At 42.9% G+C, this 21,432-nt stretch overlaps 1 protein-coding gene across 2 annotated transcripts in view; it reads right to left on the bottom strand.

Annotated features, from left to right (window-relative positions):
• med13a (mediator complex subunit 13a) overlaps positions 1–21,432 on the bottom strand; it is a 178,956-nt gene that overhangs the window by 17,461 nt on the left and 140,063 nt on the right. For both annotated transcript variants that reach the window (XM_068010720.1, XM_068010721.1), the window contains exons 19-25: positions 19,034–19,257; positions 18,691–18,883; positions 17,514–17,937; positions 14,865–15,084; positions 8,224–8,415; positions 3,911–4,134; positions 547–689 (exon numbers count right to left, since the gene is read on the bottom strand). In XM_068010720.1, the coding sequence (XP_067866821.1) occupies positions 547–689; positions 3,911–4,134; positions 8,224–8,415; positions 14,865–15,084; positions 17,514–17,937; positions 18,691–18,883; positions 19,034–19,257 (1,620 nt within the window). The remainder of the gene's footprint in view (positions 1–546; positions 690–3,910; positions 4,135–8,223; positions 8,416–14,864; positions 15,085–17,513; positions 17,938–18,690; positions 18,884–19,033; positions 19,258–21,432) is intronic.

Here is a 21,432-nt window from a genome sequence, read left to right as displayed (position 1 = left end):
TGCTTTATAATAAAGCAGTATGAAAAAGAAAATGAAGTAACATTTGTATATAGGTCTCCCATAATTTTCTATCCATGGCAGTCATGATAGATAAGACAGAATAGAAACAAAATGCAGTGTGATAGACAGAGTGTATGCTGCATTGTTACAGATATAAGACAATCTCAAAAGAGTGCTGATATGCAGCCTAAAATTTATAAGCATCTTGCAATGTGCAGTTCTCTCAAATGACAACTCTGCTTGGCCCAAAGCTCTCTCTAAAAGTGGAAAAATATGTTGTAGGTTACACAATACAACATTCCTCTTATAAAGTAGCATATCACCCAATTTAGTGAGGAACAGCACAGGTCTGGTAAAATTGTTCTTTAATATGTATAGCTGTTTCATATGTGTCTATAATGAGAACAATCCCCATTAGGCAGTGCTCACATCTGGAACCAATACTTCAAGAATGATTATATTTTCCAGTAACATACGAAGAAAATTATTAAATAAATATGCCATGTGCCAGTTTGTAAGATGTCGCAGGATGTTCATTTGCTTTACCTTTTAACTCTCCGTGTCCTATCCTCCCAAGACGCCCAATAACAACCCTCCAGGGTAGTGATGTCATCTGCATGATGCCCAAACACCAGTCCCAAAGTTTTTGAAGACCCATTCTCCGGGGTGAACCTTTCCGCCTACGAGCCCTGTCAGATAATAACGAATCACCACTTTAATAAGAATGGAAATGCTGGAAATACTCAGCAAGTTAGGCAGTACATATGGAGAGAGAAAGTTAACATTTCAAGTCGATGACCATTTGTCAGAACTGGGAAACGCTGGACAGGTTTTAAGCAAGTAGAGGCAGGGAAAGGGGGGAGGTGGGGAAAGAACAAAAAAGGAAAGTCTGAGATAGGGTGGAAGGCAAGAGGGATTAAATGACAAAAGGAATGATGGTGCAAGGCAAAAGGAGATGGTAACAGAACAAGGAAAGTAAAAGATGAGTCACGAGGACATGTAAATGAGCCACGAGGACATGTAAATGAGCATGAATCAACAGCTGTCATCCAAAAAGAAAAATTAGGTCAGATGTTATTATCTAAAATCATTGAACTCAATGTTGAGTAAACACCTAATCCAAAGATGAGGTGCTGTTCATTGCGCTTATGTTGAGCTTTACAGGAACCAGTGTAGGAGGCCAAGGACAAAGAGGTTAGAGTAGGAGTGGGGCAGAGAAATAAAATGGCATGCCACCGGAAGGTCAGGGTCACTCTTGCGGAGGTGTTCCACAAAGCAGGCACCCAATCTGCATTTGGTGTCCAGTACAGAGGGGACTGCATCGTGAGCAGGAATACAGTATGCTAAATTGAAAGCACAAGTGAAGCGCTGTTTCACCTGGAAGGAGTGTTCAAATCCCTAGACTTAAGGGAGGAGGTAAAATGGCAGGTGTTACAGCTCTTGTGCTTGCACAGGAAGGTGCTGTAGGAAGGGGAGGGGTTGACTGAGCAGTGGACCAGTGTCTCTCCAAGGCAACGGTGCTTCTGGAATGCCGAAAGGGGTGGGGAGATGATATGTTAGGTGGTGCCATCATGCTGAAGGTGGCGGAAAATAATCAGTTGGATTTGGAGGCTGATGGGATGGAAGGAGAGGACAGAGGGACCCTGTTGCAGTTCTGGGAGAGAGGGGAAAGGGCATGTGGGAAATAGAACAGACACGGTTCAGGCCATTGGCAACCACGGGAGGGGTGGAAAGAATCCTCAGTTAAGGAATAAGGAAAACATATCAAAAGCACTAGTATGGAAGGTGACCTCATCAGAACTGATTTGACAGACTGAGAGAATGAAGAGTGCCTACAAGAGGCAAGGGGGGGGGGGGGGGGGGGAGGGGGGAGTAAGTATAGTTGAGGTAGCTGAGAGGGGCAGTGGGCTTATAGTGTAGACTGGCTGACTGCCTATTTCCAGAAATGGAGACAGAGAAGTCGAGTAAGGGAAGAGTCAAAGACAGACCATGTGAAGGCGAGGGAAATTCTGAAATTGGAAGCAAAGTTGGTAAGAATTTCCCAGTTTGGGGCAGGTAACAGCACGGCTACAAGTATCAATACACTAGAAAAGGAATGAGGGAGGGGACCCGAGTAGAACTGGAACAAAAAAAATGTTCCATATATCCCATGAAAAGGCAGGCATAGCTAGGACTCATACAGGTTCCCATAGCAACACCTTTAGTTTGGAAGAAGTGACTGGAGTCAAAGGAGAAGCTGTTCAATGTGAGAACAAGTTCAGCCAGGCAGGGGAGGGTGGTGGTGGAGAGAGACTTGTTGGGCCTCCATTCAAGGAAGAAATGAGCGCCCTCAGGCCGTTTCGGTGGGGTATGAAGATGTAGAGGGATTGGACAGCCATAGTGAAATGGAGATGGTTAGTGCCAGGAAACTGTCAAAGTGGTGAAGGATGTCGCAAGAGTCGTGAATGTAGATAAGAGAGTGGACAAAGGGAGGGGGGGAAAAAAAGGGTCAAGATGAGGAGCAATAAGCTTCATCGGGCAAGAACAAGTTGAAACAACAGGTCGACCATAGCAGTCCTGTTTGTGGATTTTAGGAAGGAGGTAGAAGCAGACTGTGTGATTGAGGAACTAAGAGGCTGGATGACCACTTTAACTGTGCAAAATGGATTCACTCATCCCACTTTCCTTTAAAATGCAAATAATTGTATTATAGGCCTCCAATTAAATTGGGTATTAAACCAAAAATGCATCCACCTCACCTATTTGCTCAGCTGAGCCACACAAAAAAGAAAGGTCCCCAGCCTGTTCCTTGCATGGACTTAGTTGATCTAGGGGCATTATTATTTGCTTGGGTTAGGAACATAGGAACTAGGAGCAGGAGCAGGCCTCAAGCCTGCTCTGCCATTCAATTAGATCATGACTGATCATCTACCTCATTTTCCCACACTATCCCCATATCCCTTGATATCTTTAATACTTAGAAATCTATCAATCTCTGTCTTGGTAGGGAAAAATCATTCAGCAACCTGAGAAAGATCAAAATTAGGCTTGGTTGTAACATCACTCTTGGTCAAATAGTCCAACACTTACTGGCTAGGTTCAAACAATGGCCACTTGGGCAAGGTACATAGGAATTTGACTGGGACCCATAGAAGAGTAGTAACACTACGAGTTAATTCCTTCTAGGGCATGAGGATTTTCTCAGCATTTAACTTGAGGAGGAAGTAAAGGGGTACAAAGAAAAACAGATATAGGAGCAAAAGCTGAATACTGCAGCACACGAAAACATCAATTTGCTGAGTCACAGAATGGTCAGATATGTAGGTACACACCCACAATTCTCCAAAATACTGACTCATGGCAGCGCTATCACATGGGTGAAATAAGAGAACCCTAGGATTGATAAAATGGATTGGGACCTTAAAAAGGGTTTATTTTCTTGCTTTTTTTCTTACAATTTTCCTCTCAAATCATTTTGCTGATCATAATATTTTATGCTAACCCTTCACAGGCAAAAGCTAAAATTGGGTTAGCAGAACAAACCAATCAATGCTCAAAAAAATTCATTACCTTCAACACTGGCGAAAGTCTGCTGCTGAAGTGGTGCCAACCCTACTTAAGGCTACACAGCTTTGAGACTCCTAACAGGAGCTTTTAGTAGCAATTGAGTGTACTTTGCACATGACTCGCCATGTGTTACCAGCATGTGTCTCTAATGCCTGCTTAATTTTTTTTTTGTGCATCAACACCTTCTAAATACACGTCTTTTTATGTGAAGACAGATTGGAAGATGCATCTAGTCTAACTAGGATGATCTGTTCTTTTCTGTAAACACTTGCAAGTCTGGGCTGCTAGCAATTTTAAGACAAGCTTTTTGACTAGATTGGGTGAATTAGCTTATATTTTGATGTTTTTTCAGTAGTCTATATACCTGTTTGGTACATCTATATTAATGACGCAGGTTTCCAGCAGCTCTCCATAGAGATCTGTACATGTTCCAAGCAGCCACCTCTGGTCATGTGACAAGCAATAGCCAACAAAAAGAACATTGTACTTCTGGCTAGCCTCTCCAAATGTCTCTCCCAGCTCAGTCTGCTTATCCTTCACTGGAGCCAAGATAAACGGAGGGCTGTAAATCCGCAAATACTCTGGTCTCTGTAGCAAAAAGAAAAACAGAGGTTCAGAATTGGGTCACATTTTAAACATTTCAGCTCTACAAATAGCTGAGTGAGTAAATACACCTTAGTGCAGGACTGATACATAATGGGGAGGTCCAAGGCTCTATCCCAGTCTTGTGTAATATGGGTTCAGCAGATTTCTCAAGCGACATCCCACTTCCCAAGAGTATTTGGTTTTAACAGGAATGACAGTTTGATTGAGGATCGGCAGTGGGTGGGGGGCTTGCATGTTTAGGACATTCACTCTAGTTTATGGGATATACTAGATTATTAAAATTGTATGGTACTTTGGCCAGGACTGCAGGATACTTCCAGTACAATTCGCAGATGCTGCGTGATAAATTCATTGAAGACCTTCTGAGATACACCATAGCACTAGAGCCTCCTCACTGCTGATGAGTCATCAGCGCAGGGTGACGCTATATTTCTTCAGCATCCATCACCGCCTAATGAGTAAAAATGTCACATGGTAACAATCTTAACCAGTGGCGCTTAAATGGAGGTCAGTAGTGAGTGCTAACAGTTGAGCTGGCAGCATGCTTTGTTGATTTGGTCTCTATGCCCAGTCTCTAGCTGGGCATTAGTATCTGCAATGAGGTCTTACATGACCGAATGCGGGAGAGTCTGGACAAACCGCTAACTCTGGATGAGCTGACAAAGGCCATCAGGTCCTTTGTGACCAGTAAAACTCCCGGAAGCGATGGCTTACCGGTTGATTTGTATTCGACTCAGACTGGATCAACCCATATCTGCTGGAAGTATATGAGAATATGCTTCTGGACGGCAGCATGTCAGAATCCATGAGAAAAGGCATCATCTACAAGCAGAAGGGGGAGAGGGCGGCTATCAGAAATTGGCAGCCCATCTCACTGCTTAATGTAGACTTCAAGATTCTGTCCAAAGTCATCACCAATTGGGTCAAATCTGCTCCGGAGTTGGTGATTCACCCCGATCAGACCTGTACTGTACCCGGCGGGAAGATCGCCGATAGCCTCGCGCTACTCAGGGATACAATCACCAATGTACAGGACAGGGGGGTGGGCATCAGCTTGGACCAGAAGGCTTTTGAAAGGATATCGCAGACCTACACGACAGACATGTTCTCCAAAATGGGGTTTGGGGAGGGAAGCCGCAATTGGATTCAACTGCTCTACACAAATATCAGTAGCGCAGTCTCAATCAATGGGTGGGAATCAGGAAGTTTCCGATCCAATCTGGAGTCAGACAGGACTGTCCTCTCTCCCGTCTTGGTTGTTTGCCACATCGAACCTTTTGCCGAGTCCATTAGGAAGGATGCAGGCATAAGAGGAGTGACAATCCCATGCAGCGAAGGCACTCAGGTAAAAGCTTCCCTGTAAATGGATGCGTCGTTGTCTTCTGCTCAAATCCACTGTCCGTTCGCAGGCTGATGAGCATCTGCGACCGGTTCAAAATGGCCTCGGAGCCAAAGTAAATCACAGCAAGAGCAAGGCCATGTTCTTTGACAACTGGGCCAACCAATCCTTTGTTCCCTTCACCGTCAGATCAGACTATCTGAAGGTGCTGGGGATATGGTTCGGGCCATGTGCCAAAATCTGGAAGGAGCGTATAGCCATGGTAAAACATAAACTGAGCATGTGGGAGCAGCAATCTCTCTCCATTGTGGGTAAGAACCTGGTCATCAGGTGCGAGGCCCTCACGTTGTTATTGTATGTGGCGCAGGTCTGGTTCATACCCCACTTCTGCAATGTGACGATCACCCGAGACATCTCCTGCTTTACCTGGAGATCGAAAATGGAGCGTCTCTGGAGGGACACCATTTTGAAACCTCTGGATAAAGGTGAAAAATATACCTAGCTTCGCCCTCATCCTGACGGCCACCTTCGTGTGCTGCTGCATCAAGCTGTGCGCAGAACCACAGTATGCAAACACCAAGTGTCACTACATGCTGAGGTTCTATCTGTCCCCGGTGTTGCGAAGGATGGGTCTGGCCACATTGCCACAGAATGCTCCATTCAGCTGGACCGTGCCATACCACCTATCCTTCATGAAAATATTTGTGCGGAAAAACACCTTTGACCACCGATCCATCAGGCAGTGGTCTGCACGGAATGTCCTCGAGGCCCTACGGGAAAAGGAGATGGTAGATCCTGTCGGATAGTTGCCCGAGCAGACTGCCAAAGTCATTTGGCAAAATGCCTCATCACCAGAACTTTCAAACAGGCGTAGTGCGGCTGGTGTCGAGACCGGCCCTTCCCATCAGATCCTTCCTGCATGCCCGGAGTCTCTCCGCCTCCACACGCTGCCCTTGAAGTGGCTGTGGTGGGGAAGAGACCGTTGCCCACCTCCTTCTGGAATGTGCCTTTGCAAAGCAAGTGTGAAAAGAGATGCAGTGGTTTTTGTCGAGGTTCATCCCAGGCAGCTCCGTAAGACAGGAGTCTGTGCTCTACAGGCTGTTCCCAGGGACGCGCACAGAGATAAACATCAACTGCTGCTGGGGAACCATCAACTTGGTGAAAGACATTCTTTGGTCTGCCCGAACCTTGCTGGTATTCCAGTGCAAAGAGATGTCCACGACAGAATGTGCCAGTCTGCAACACTCTAAGGTCCAGGATCACGTTCTGAAGGATGCACTAAAGCTTGGGACAGCCACCGCAAAGGCTCAATGGGGAAAGACCACTGTGTAAGGTCCTCCCGCCATAGTGAACTGAGGGGCTGGAACCTGTGTAAAACCTCTCTGGTTGTAAGCACCAAAATATGGTTTTACGGTGCAATGCAAATATACATTGCATGTAAAATGGAATGGCAAGGGTTGTGAGGCAACTCACTTTCTGTATCGAAGGCAACAGATTTCTTTGAACTTTCTGGAAAGTCAAATTGGAACTGTTTTGTAATTTTTTTTTTTACATACACATTTTTATGAATAAAGTATATTTTGAGAAAAAAGGCACTGGTATCTGCAGACAGGCAGCATCTGTGCACTTGGTACCTATGGATACCTATGCACAGCTAGTACTAGGCAAGATTCCCATGGGCTCAAATCCAATGGAGATTTAGTGCCAGAATACTCCAAAGAAAATTCTGTAAGTTTTCATCTGTAATCTCAGTTTTCATGACTTTGGGAGTGCTGCACTGTCAGAGGTGCATTTTTTGGATGAGACGGATGGCCCCCTCTGCCCACTCAGGTCACCATCACCTTCTCAAGGTGAATTAGGGATAGGCAATAAATGCTGGCCTAGCCAGCGACGCCCACATCCCATGAACAAATAAAGAAAAAAGGTGGGTGTAAGAGATCCCATGGCACTGTTTCAAAGAAAAGCAGGGAGTTACCCCTGGTGTCCTAGCCAATATTTATCCCTCATTCAATATCACAAAAACAAATCATCACATTGCTGTTTGTGGGAGCTTACTGTGCACAAACTGGCTGCCACGTTTCCTACATTGCAACAGCGACTAGACTTCAAAAGTACTTCACTAGCTGTAAAGCGTTGTGAGACGTCTAGTGGTCGCGAAAGGCACTGTTTAAATGAAAGTCTTTCTTTTCTTGCTTTTTGCTTCATCACACTACATGCAGGTTGAGCAAAATACTCTCCCCTTACAGGTACAGAGACCCCAAGGCAAGTGCTGCAATTCCCAGTGTTGTGGTGTCAGACCTTTTATTTATGTTTCATGCCCATCTATTACTAACGAGGGGCAATTATAATCTTTACAAAACACTTCAAAAGGGATTGAAGGAGCCATCTTCTCCATTCAAAGTGGATCAGAAATCACAGCATAGAAATTCTGCTTGTTGGCATTCCTCTTTTTAAGCAGCGCACCTTGAAAATGCCAAGCAGGAGTTTTATCAGGACCATGACACTCTGGCCCAAGGGAAAATCTACATAACCCATTTCTTACAGGCAGGCACAAGAATTGAAACAAACAATGGTAGGAGCAACAAATTCAATTCTAGAGCTGGGGAAAAGCAAACAGACATACTGTCATGGTGGCCACATTGGTGGCAATTCCCCCAGAAGTGGACCAGACTCCTAGGTTATGTGGGGAATGAAGAGTTTTTTTTTTCAAAAAAGGCAGACACATTACTTACATCTGGACTTTTTAAGGTGCTGTCTAAGGCCAATCCTGGGCCAAAGCCAGTCAGTGCTTTGACATAGGTGGAGGGTGGTAAGGATCTCCGACATTGAGTGAACACAGAAAACGCCAGTGATTTAAGGTGCTGAGAGTACAGGTGCCGATCATCATTTTTCACAGGTTGCAACAGATACTGACATGGAACAATCTGTGAAGAGAAAGAAAGATAAGAAAATATGGAAGTGAACCTAGGCCCAGTTTGTTAAAATTTTTAATCAAGTAAGCCTCATTAAAATCTTACTCTTATACTCGGAAAAGTTCTAGCCTCAATAAGATGCATTATGTCCTGGTCGAATATTTAGTCAGGGCAGTTAGGTTTCTCCAATACCACTCCTGCAGTATGCAAGAGTACTGCAAGGGGGCCAGACTTTACAATCCTTCCTTCTGAAAGGAGAAAGAAGGGCAGTTCCACAGAGACTGCGAACTAATTCCAACATTACAACAGTGACTACATTTCAAAAGTAGTTCATGATAATATTTTGGGATGCCCGGAGGTCATGAAAAGGCGCTATAAAAATTCAAGTTACTCTTTCCTTTTATGTCTTTTTACTACTCTAACACACTAGATTAGTACAGTACCTAACAGTGAGGAGATTGGGACTAAAGCCTGGCTACCCAACCCGAACACGTAATCTAAGTTTTGACACGATTTTTCTCTATTTCAATAACGTTTGATATTATTAAATTCATTGCGCTATTCGGGTTGGGCATGAAAAAAATATTAAAGGACTCGGGCTCCAGTGGATTCGGTTTGGCTGTGTTCGGGTGGGGCTGAGCCCAGCCCAGGTCGGGTTTTAATTTTGTACCGAGCAGGCCTTTAGTTGGGACTATCAATCCCTCCAGGGAAGCAGTGTTTATGCTGAGATGTAGCTCCACAGTACTGGAAGTCCTTTAGTTTCTTGCCCAAATGGCATTTCTACATGTACAAGCTTCAGAAACAAATCTTAGACTGTATGAGAGTGACAATGGTGACTATAAGGAGTAGCAGAGGGAGGAAAGACACACAGGCCAAAACCAATCCAAGTGCTCATACTTGCTCCTTCTAACATTGGGAATTGGACAGCAAACCAGAACCAGATATCCCAAGCTCATCTTTCTATTTCCTCCCGTCCTCTGACCAGTACTGTCCCAAAGGAATCTGTGTTGGGGCCTCAAAATTACATAGAGACATTGATGGATTAAATGAGCATGCACAGTGGCGCAGTGGTTAGCACCGCAGCCTCACAGCTCCAGGGACCCGGGTTCAATTCTGGGTACTGCCTGTGCGGAGTTTGCAAGTTCTCCCTGTGTCTGCGTGGGTTTCCTCCGGGTGCTCCGGTTTCCTCCCACATGCCAAAGACTTGCAGGTTGATAGGTTAATTGGCCATTATAAATTGCCCCTAGTATAGGTAGGTGGTAGGGAAATATATAGGGACAGGTGGGGATGTGATAGGAATATGGGATTAGTGTAGGATTAGTATAAATGGGTGGTTGATGGTCGGCACAGACTCGGTGGGCCGAAGGGCCTGTTTCAGTGCTGTATCTCTAAACTAAACTAAACTGTGGCACATGGGTTTCAGCATAGGCAAGTGAGGTCAACCATTTAATACCAAAAATGATAGATCTGAGGTTTTTTTTTAGATTAGAGATACAGCACTGAAACAGGCCCTTCGGCCCACCATGATTAGATTAGAGATATGTTTTAAATGTTGAAAAGGTAGGAACAGTGGAACTCCAAAGATATTTAGGGGGTCCATATACACAGGTCACTAAAATTGAGCTGTCAGGTTCTAAAAAATAATCAAAATGGTTATCTATATTTATCTAGGCTGAAATTTTAAGGGAAGAAATTTTGCTACAGTTATACAATCCCTGTTTAGACCACACCTGGAATACTGTGTAGTGTTCTGGGCACTTCATCTTAGAAATACTATACTGGCCTTGAAAGGAGTGCAGCAAGTATTCACCAGAATGTTACCAGAACTCTGAGGATTAGATTATGAGGAGAGATAACACAAACTAGGCTTGTATTCACTGGAACATAGGTTATGGTGTGATATGATGGAAGACTTTGAAAGGAATTGTTCGGGTACATACAAAAACTTCTGCTGATGGGGGAGTTTAAGACATGGGGAAGTAAACTTAAAATCACAGGATTAAGGAAAATCCCAAGGCTTTTTATACATATATAAAGAGCAAGAGGGTAACTAGGGAAAGGGTTGGCCCACTCAAGGACAGAGAAGGGAATCTATGTGTGGAGCCAGAGGAAATGGGCGAGGTACTAAATGAGTACTTTGCATCATATTCACCAAAGAGAAGGACTTGGTGGATGATGAGCCTAAGGAAGGGAGTGTAGATAGTCTGGGTCATCTCATTATCAATAAGGTGGTGGTGTTGGGTGTCTTGCAAAGCATTAAGGTAGATAAGTCCCCAGGGCCTGATGGGATCTACCCCAGAATACTGAGGGAGGCAAGGGAAGAAATTGCTGGGGCCTTGACAGAAATTTTTGTATCCTCATTGGCTACAGGTGAGATCCCAGAGGACTGAAGAATAGCCAATATTGTTCCTTTGTTTAAGAAGGGTAGCAAGGATAATCCAGGAAAGTATAGGCCGGTGAGCCTTACGTCAGTGGTAGGGAAATTATTAGAGAGGATTCTTCGGGACAGGATTTACTCCCATTTGGAAACAAACGAGCTTATTAGCGAGAGGCAGCATGGTTTTGTGAAAGGGAGGTCATGTCTCACTAACTTGATTGAGTTTTTTTGAGGAAGTGACAAAGATGATTGATGAAGGAAGGGCAGTGGATGTTATCTATATGGACTTCAGTAAAGCCTTTGACAAGGTCCCTCATGGCAGACTGGTACAAAAGGTGAAGTCACACGGGATCAGAGGTGAGCTGGCAAGATGGATACAGAACTGGCTCGGTCATAGAAGACAGAGGGTAGCAGTGGAAGGGTGCTTTTCTGAATGGAGGGATGTGACTAGTGGTGTTCCACAGGGATCAGTGCTGGGACCTTTGCTGTTTGTACTATATATAAATGATTTGGAGGAAAATATAGCAGTCTGATTAGTAAGTTTGCGGACGACACAAAGGTTGGTGGAGTTGCGGATAGTGATGAGGATTGTCAGAGGATACAGCAGGATATAGATCGGTTGGAGTCTTGGGTGGAGAAATGGCAGATGGAGTTTAATCTGGACAAATGTGAGGTAATGCATTTTGGAAGGTCTAATACAAGTGGGAAGTATACAGTAAATGGTAGAACCCTTAGGAGTATTGACAGGCAGAGAGATCTGGGCGTACAGGTCCACAGGTCACTGAAAGTGGCAACGCAGGTGGATAAGGTAGTAAAGGCGGCATACGGCATGCTTGCCTTCATCGATCGGGGCATAGAGTATAAAAATTGGCAAGTCATGCTGCAGCTGTACAGAACTTTAGTTAGGCCACACTTAGAATATTGCGTGTATACTACCAGAAGGACGTGGAGGCTTTGGAGAGGGTACAGAAGAGGTTTAGCAGGATGTTGCCTGGTCTGGAGGGCATTAGCTATGAGGAAAGGTTGGATAAACTCGGATTGTTTTCACTGGAACGACGGAGGTGGAGGGGCGACATGATAGAGGTTTACAAAGTTATGAGCGGCATGGACAGAGTGGATAGTCAGAAGCTTTTTCCCAGGGTGGAACAGTCAGTTACTGGGGGACATAGGTTTAAGGTGAGAGGGACAAAGTTTAGAGGGGATGTGCGAGGCAAGTTCTTTACACAGAGGGTGGAGTGTGCCTGGAACTTGCTGCCGGGGGAGGTGGTGGAAGCAGGTACGATAGCGACGTTTAAGAGGCATCTTGACAAATACATGAATAGGATGAGAATAGAGGGATACAGCCCCGGAAGTGCAGGAGGTTTTAGTTTAGGCAGGCATCAAGATCGGCGCAGGCTTGGAGGGCCGAATGGCCTGCTCCTGTGCTGTACTGTTCTTTGTTCTTTGTTCAGAGCCATGCCATTCAAGAGCATTTCCTCAGGCAAAGGATGGTAAAAGTATGGAATTCGCAGAAAAAAAGATGCTGGGGCTCAATAAATAACTTTAAATTTGAGAACAACAGATATTTGCTAGACAAGGGTATTAAGGTATTTGGAGCCAAGGCAGGTAAATGGTCATGATAGCACTGAATGGCAGAACAAGCTCGATTGGCTAAATGGTCTACTCCTGATCCTATGCTCCTTTCCATCGTTTGCACATGGAAATTTTGACAACCAATTGGTACTTTAAAACAATCCAATTTGATATTGCCCCTTCTTCACTTCAAGCTGCCCCATTGAATGCTATGTATTCAATGTATGGGAAACTCCCCAACAGCACCGAGTGCACCTACACCAGATGGACTGTAGCAGTTCAAGAAGGCAACTCACCACTAACTTCGAGGGCAATGGATAATCGATGGACAAATGCTAGCCATACCAACAACACTCACATTTCGTGAAGGAATAAAAAAACACCTCATTCACTGCAAGAGGCCATATAGTGACAAAATGGAAGCTTCTCAATAATTTAATTACCCTTGTGAATCATTAACACTTTATTTTCTTGTGCCTTTGGAACACTTTTCCTCAGCTACAACATACCACAGCATCTGGCCTAAAGGAACAAAACACTCAGCCTCTGCTAACACGTAAGCTAGCCACTAGGAGATAAGAGCAGCACAAGTGGACTTTCCCCTCTCTCCACCTTCAGATGTTGCTGTGCCAATTTACTTAACTGGGTCTAGCAATGTATTTTGGGGCAAAACCCATTTCTTATGCTACATGCCGTAACCAAGCAGTGTTACTGAAGCATAGACCATTTTAAGGCCATGCTCCCATTTACATCCTCCCTCGGCTCAAAGTAAAGGATCCAATCAAGTGATGATAATTGATGTTAGTATTTAATTGAAACTCAACTAAATTATATAGTTCTGATCAAACAGCAAGCATCTCAACAAACAAAAATAAGAATCAGCTACTCTCTTGTCCTCAGGCTAGCTAGTACTGGCACAGGAACCATTCGGTTACAAATACACACACATCCATTATTTTTTTCAGATCCTATGCCACTGAAGACTACAGCAGATCAAAACAAACGGATTACGTATGCGCAAGCTGAGAAAACACAGTTCAAGCAAGTGACACACTCCAAACATTTCCTGCTTAACCAAATAGAGACTTTCATAATAATTATTATATCCCTGAACAGTTTCAAATATTAGAAATAATTTAAATAGCTAATAGAATGTCCAGTGACAGTATTACAAAAGAATGCATTTCTTCCTAAAAGGTTGCGAATTTTTGTAAGGATTGGCTAATTCTCCATGGCATTACTCACCAGATATAAATACATTGGGATAGCCCCGACATTAGCACAAAGGCAGGAGGGAGGTCATTAGAACACTCAAGGGCCTCAGAATTAGCAGGGTGATGAAAATAGTAAAAAAAAAGAGGCCAAAGGCAAGATTACTTAAAAAGGCAAGGTTGGGGAGGTAAAAATTGACCAACACATGGCTAAAACATAATGGGTAACAGTACTAGTAAAATATGTTTTTAAGAATACTTCAATTTGGTATACATTTATTATTTTATTTGCAAGTTATAGCAGGGTGGGCAAAATAGCCACTGAGTTTTCCCTCCCAGTCCATAAAATGAGTAATAGGGCGATTGGAGCCAAATTAGAAAAGCCAGACAAGTGTTACGAACACATTTAAAGGGATTAGTATACTATAACTACCAAGTTAAACCAACTGCAAACTTCTCCGATTTTTAAAACAGCTCCTATTCCAGGCCTACATGATTAGTTTAAAAACATTTACTCTGGGGGAAAAAAAAACCCAGGGCACTTTTGTAATTATGAGAATACTTAAAACAGTACAATTATAATCATATTGTTTAAAAGGATTAGGTTAGCAAAAACAGCCCTATGCAACTCTTAGAAAATGAGTAGATGCTTTTGAACATTTACACAGCTTTTTGAAGAAAGCTCTACACATTCTTTATTTTATTGGAACATTTGAAGCTTGCAATATATTTATTTTAACTCCCACTTAATGAAAGACGGGGCTATTAACTTTATTAGTGATGGGATTTAACTGAAAGTTAGTACTTGAGGCACCGCAGTTTGGAAAAGGATTCAATTTGTCCTTGTACCATGCACCCTGGCTGAAACGCCAGGTTGATATGTCCATAAGCCTCTGCCAATTCTTATTTGTGTTCCCTTCTAGTGGCTTGTACAAGAGTAAATGGGATGATTTGACCCTCCAATCTTCATCTTGCTGTAACACAGTACTGTTAGTGCTCAACAGATGCTCCTCTTTATAGCCTCAGTAAAGTAGGAAATCTCTGCTGTACAAATCCATTCCTACCACTCTAAGTAGTACGGTAAAAAAAGTGTTAAATCCACTATATGGGTTCTAAACAGTGGCTATAGCTTGGTTTCAACTGAAGTTACACCACATGCAGTTCTTAGAAGTGGAATAAGAGTTATTCTCTGACTACTGAAGGCAACAGTACAGAAGGAACATATATTAGAAAATTTAGTACACTACTTTGTCTTCTACAATTATTTTTGACTGTTCTACATTTAAAAGAACTGCACTCACCTGTACAGATATTGCATTCCTGATGTTCTGCGGTAAGAAATTAATCATCTCTAGGTAGCAGCGCAATAGCCCGAGCGTCCAAACATTTGAAGGTGATGACCTTTCATCCTCTGCATTGTAAGTAAAAGGATCCACAATATACACAACAATGGACGGTGGGTAATTGATGGCATGAGATTCCCCTTCTGTTGGGACCCCAATTTTATCCCTTTCCATGGTGCTACAATGCAAATAAAAGTACAAAAATCAAATCAGCACACACCTTAGCACAGCACAGACCGCATATAATTACTCAAGTTGCTTCAGCAATTAACCTGATAAACACCTTTTGTGGAAACTGGGAGTACAGAATTAGCTAATGGCTCTCTCTTGGACCTGGGTTCAAATCCAGCCACAATGAAGGGATCCAAGTCCTCTGGAGGTAGCGGATTAGAAACACAAGACGAATGAGTTTGGGCAGTCTCAATCCAGCTCATAGGATAGTTTGTGCTATAGGCATATGTCTACTAAGTCGACATTAACTGGCAATGTCACTCAGGTTCAAGATTGGCTGACACGGGAAATGGAAAAAAAAATCAGTGGTGTTGCATGGGATGCTCTTCTGAGACTGGGACTGTAACATATTGTTGGTCTGAGTAGAGGGAGCTTTATTCTGTGTCTAAATATGTTTCACTGAAGCTGGGAGTGTTTAATACTGAAACTGGCTGTCTGAAATAGCAAATATTACATTTCCCCACACTAACATCCCTGTTTCATGAACTCAACTTTTTTTGAAAAAAAAGTTCCTCTCCTTCTGCTTGATTATCCCAAAGCACGATAAAGGTACAGTCAAAGACTAGTTGCTACCAGGTCTCTATTTTATTACCAGGAAGTGCACAAGAGCAGTCTACTGTGACTCATACCAATTTTCCTTCCCCATGGGAAAATGCACAACATTTTCACACCTTTTTTTTTTAAACAAAGACATGTCAGACTTTACAGCCCCAAACAAAAGTGCCCGTTTGATAATTCAACTAGTCAATTCTAGCCACCAACTTATTTCTAAAGTTCAAAATAGAAACCTTATCTCGAGCTCCTCAAAGATTCAGGCATGAGGAGGAAAAACACCACCCTGCCCACCAACACCATCACCCACCCACCACCCCCCCCGCAACCTTCCCAAAAAAGGAGTTCAAAAAGGTAAATTATGCAACAGCAAACCAAGTGGGGTGCTACCACACGAGATATTCAATAGGTTTCTGAACTGAAAGCTAAAGTCAATATTCAATTCCTGCAAGAGGAATCCATTAATAGCTATAAAAGTGCTGCTCACTATTGTGTCAAGGACCACAGAATCCCATCTTCTCAATGCTGGCAGGCTAGGAATGGAAACCAAAGGAACACACGTAACTGATTTCCCAAGTGTGGCAGATTGGGGCTGCAACACCACCAGGATAGTACCACAAGCACCACTTCTGATTTATTCATACTGGCAGATCATGTTGCTAACGAGTAGACTGGAGTAGAGTTGCGATGTTTAGCTATTTATCTGGCATAATTGTTTTAAGGCCACAGCTCAAGTAACTCTCTTTGCGGAAACTGGTCCAAACAAGGAAATGTAACTGCTTGTAAATTGGAGTCAAAGTTTGCAAAATTTCAGGCTCCAGGTCAACTTTTTTTTAAAAAATACATTGTTCTGTATTTTATATATTTTCTTAGATCTGTGATTCAGTGCAGATCTCTAGAGTGTGCAAAATCAGCATCAGATGTAATATCCACAGAGGAACACATACAAAAATCAGTGAAATGCCCTTTAAGATTTGTTCCATTATCATTGCATTATTTTTTTTTTTTAAGTACTGTTGTTACAAATCCTTAAAGTATTACAAGGCACAAGAGAAAGATTATATTACAAAGCCCTGGATGGACCACATTTGGAGTATGGAGTGTGTTCTGGGCACCACACCTTGGAAAGAATACATCAGCCTTGGAAGGAGTGTAATGCAGATTCACCATAAGGTTGTCAGAGTTCCAAGGATTAAATTATGAGTAGGGATTTCATAAACTAGGAGTCTGCACCCTCTGGAATATAGAAGGTTAATGGGTGATTTTATTCTCATTTTTAGTATTTTGAAAGGAACGAATAGGAAAAATACAGAGCAAGTTTTTCCACTGGTGGGGGAGTTTAGGACAAGGAGACATAACCTTAAAACCTGAGCCAGGCCATTCAAGACAGAAGTTTGGAAACAATTCTTATACTAGCTCAATTAATCATTTCAAATCTGAGATCGATATTTTGCTAGCCAAGGTGAGTAGATGGAGTTAGGATACAGATCAGTTATGATCTCATTGTTCATGAACGGCAGAATAGGCTCACAAGGCTGAATGGCCTTCTCCTGTTCCTATGCACTGATTGCCTGATGTTAAGCCTGAAACTGCAGTGCAGTATGATAGTATCTATACTTATTTAAAAAGCCTGCTGATTGTGCAGAGTGGTTAATTTCACATAGGTCAAGGAGGAAACCAAGTTTCTTATAATCTGGTTGCATTCAGAAATAATGACAACAAATGAGGTAACTAAGCTTCAACGTCCCCAACGTTTGCACATGAAATGGAAGGCAATAGTGTAGGTAAACATTTTTACCACCATGCAAAATACATCCTTCTCACCTCTCTGGAGGCTCCTGGTGCTGTTGCCCTGCTCCACCTGCTGAGTCACCAGATGTTCCATTATTCTGCTGGACTAGCTGTCCACTCTGGGAGGCTGAACCCTGTGTAATCAGAGCACTAGAGGAGTTGTTCAAATGTGCAAATGGAGGAAAGGAGGAAGACTGTTTTACTGCAGATGATGCACTGCTCAAGTTTACAGGTGCTGAGCCAACACTCGATGTAGTACTACTGGTGACTGTGGCAGTTATGGCAGTGTTTGCTAAAGTACTGGCTGGTACAGGAGCAGAGGTGGAGGATGTGGCAGATGAATTCCCAGCAGGAACCTGTACTGGAGTCTGAGATGTACTGGACCGGCTAGAAGAGGAAATGGGGTTGGACTGGGATAGCAAAGAACTGTCCAACGTTTGACCAGCAAGATATGGGCCTGAAACAAGAGGAAACAATTTATCTTTTAAATACATTAACTTCAAATCTCTCAGGCATTTCTCAAAGGAAAAAAACAAAAAAATGCTGGAAATACACAGCAGGTATCTGAAAAGGGGAAAGATAAAACAAAGTTAACTTTTCAGGTTGAGACCTTTTAATAGTTTTGATAAAGGTTCTCAATCTGAAATGTTAATTCTTTTTGCAGATGCTGACAAAAGCATTGTGCACTGCCAGCATTTTTTTGTTCCTATTTCCAGCATATGTCTGATGTCTGCACAACCTGGGACTGTAGTAGTAGTAGTACATGGGAGTAAATGAGTGTGTGAAGCTAAAGCATCCTAAAGCCTTCCTTTAGAACAAGATTGTACAATGGCAGACATGGCAACTTTCACTACTAAAAGTAGTCAGGAAATGTCTCCGATTTGCAGAGAGGTAAATGCTTGTACAATCCATAATAGTAGTACTAGACAGTCAGACTCTGCACCCGTTAGATTCTCATCGCACCACGAAGACAGACAGAAGCAGCAGAGAGCGCGCGCATGGCAGTCAGATTCAAAACTGTTGTAGGGTTTCTACGTATTAATGACCACCCATGTCCATGAAAATTCTGTTATTTTCAATATTTTGTTTTTATTCAGACAGAAAGCAACCAATGTAAACCTCAGCCAATACAGTGATCAAGATATTAGTTCACTTTTGAAATAGCTTGAAGTAATATTACATTACCTTTACTGCTGTCACAAATACTTACCCAGATCATGTCTGCACACTTGAGCGTAAAGTTTCAGTTTGGAAAATGCTTCACTGCTAGCGTTCACACAGTGCTGAGAGAACCAGTCATTTACCGGCTGCTCTGCAATTTTCAAGGCTGCTTTGGTCCCCACTTTCATGATCCCATCAGGAAGTAATTTTGAGATGGGCCTGTGCTGCCCAAGTCTGCAGGACTACATTTCAAAGTAATTTTAAAATTCTCATCAATAATTCTGCATGCTGAGGTTTGTACATCAAACTATTATACAAGTTGATAATGTGAGAATTTAGTTTTGAACATACTTAGATACATTCACAGAAGTCATTCAAGCATGACAATTTACCTCATAGACTGCACTGAGATCACGAAAGAAACTCCTTGCTCCATTTAAAAGTGCCTCATTTTCTGGACACACCACAACGTAGCCAATATCCCTTTGTGATCCATATGGCTCCAGAAGCAGCTTCTCCCAGTATGGCAACGCAAATGGAGATAACACCAGAAAATCGCATTCATAACCCAACATAAATGTTGGGATAGGTAGCGGCTCCGGAGACTCGTCTGTACCTGTGTGACAAGAGAGACTATTAGTCAAGGCCTGCTTGCTCAAAATAGCCAATATGTGAGGTGCTTCTGCTGTGTTCCAAATAGCCTCCCCTCTATAAATGGAGTACTGATAATTTGTACAATACAGCTGCACCTTTATAACCACACATTTGGAGGTTATTGCATCAACCTGGCCTTGATGACACCTCTTTAGTTTTAAGTCCCACACCAGGAGTGAGTGCATAATCCAGGCACAGAATTACAACATGGAAACAGGCTTTTTGGCCCAAGCAGTACTGCTAATGCCATGTGCCCACTATGTTAAGAAACTCTAAAAACAAAAGTGTTGAAGAATGCAACACCAAAACGGTTACCACATTTGTCGACATAAGTCACTCTACTCCAAAATTGTGAAGCATGTGAAGATGTTTTGACAATATCGTAATCCAAGAAAAAAAAGGAAGTGCTCTTTAAGATTATTTTCTATATTTCTGCAGGATGAGCACAAAAGGAGCTCAGTGGCAACACTCTTGCCAGAGTCAAAAGGGTGTGAGTTCAAATCCCACTCCACAGACTTGATCTTATAATCTAGGCTGGTACTTCAATGCAGCACGGAGGAAATGCTGATTTACTGGAAGCGCTGTCTTTCAGATAGGACATAAAACCAAGGCCCCGTCCGCCCGCTAGGGAGTCCGTAAAAAAAAATCCCATGGCATTAATCAAAAAAGGAGCAGGTGAGTTCACCTTATATTCTGGTCACCTTTCATCACAAAAATTATTAGTCATTATTTCATTGTTATTTGTGGGACTTTGTTACACACAAACTAGCTGCCTACTAAGCAACAGTGACTCCATTTCAAAAAGCAATTCATTGGTTGTAAAGCACTTTGGAGCATCATTTATAAACACAAGTTCTTTCTCTACAGAAACCATTAGAAATTGTTACTCCATGATAAATGACATGTTAAATGACAATCACTCATCAATCATAAAGGAAGGAATGCTCAAGCTCAGCATTGGCCAACGACACAAGATGAAGGTTTGCATTTTAGGGAAATTCACAACTACAACATTCCAGTACTTTCAAGAAAAATAGTTAGTGATCCAAACAAGCAATTTCCAGACTAAACCTACCTCAAGGCTCTTCCCTACCCTAGCTCTTGAACTCGCAGTTTCTTTCCCATTTCCCTTTACGGCTTCTCCAAGCCCATTTTTTTCATGACACCTACCTTCTGCTCCCTCAACCTCATTCCCATTAAACTGCTGACTAGCCGACTTTTCTTCCTGACCCTCTGCTAACTGATATCATAAATGCTTTCCTCCTATTGGATACTGCTCCCACTTTCAAAACCACTAGCTCCCCACCTCTTCAAAAGACTCTCAATCTTTCCTTGCAAACTACTGCCCCATCTCCAACATCCCCTTCCTCTCCAAAGTTCTTGAACTCCATGCCACTTTTCCCACAATTTCACGTTTGAATTTTCCCACCTTTGCCACAGCATTGAAACACTAGCCAAAGTTACAAATTACATGCTGTGATTGCAACAATAATGCACTATCCTTTCTCAACCTCTGTACACCCTTTAACAGTCAACCATACTATACTGACTTTCCTCTGCTGTCTAGCTCAGTTAGAATACCTCCACTCAGATCTGCCCTTACCAATCCAACTGCAACCAAAGCATCGCCAAAGGCAGCTTCTCTTGCTGCCCTGCAATGTTTCCTCTGCAGTCCCCCAAGAATCCTTTCTCTGCCTCCTCTTCCTCATCTACATGCTGGCCCTTAGTGACATCATGTATAGACAGCACCTAGCTCTACCTCTACCTCTCCACCATCTAACTCAATCAGTCACTGCGTTTTTTTCAGACTGCTCATCTGGCATTCCATCTTGGATGAGCTGCAATTTCTTCCAGTTAAACATGAAGACCAAGGTCACTTTCCAGACCCCGCCACTTACCCAATACCCTCGCCACTGTTTCCATCCCTTTTCTGGCATCCTTACTGCCACAGGTTGAACCAGGCTGTTCACAATCTGAGTGACCTACGTGAACTCCAAGTTCAGCTTCTAACCTCCATAACATCGCCCATCTCCACCCCTGCCGCAGCCCATCTGTTCCTGAAACCCTCATCAATGCCTTCTGTCAACTCTGGACTCAATTATTCCAATGTTCCTCAGGTCAGCCCCCTATCCTCCAC

Source organism: Heterodontus francisci, chromosome 30, assembly GCF_036365525.1.
Source record: "Heterodontus francisci isolate sHetFra1 chromosome 30, sHetFra1.hap1, whole genome shotgun sequence".
NCBI classification, from domain to species: domain Eukaryota; kingdom Metazoa; phylum Chordata; class Chondrichthyes; order Heterodontiformes; family Heterodontidae; genus Heterodontus; species Heterodontus francisci.
The sequence above is the reverse complement of the archived record's forward strand: the minus strand, read 5'-3'. Positions and strand labels throughout refer to the sequence as shown.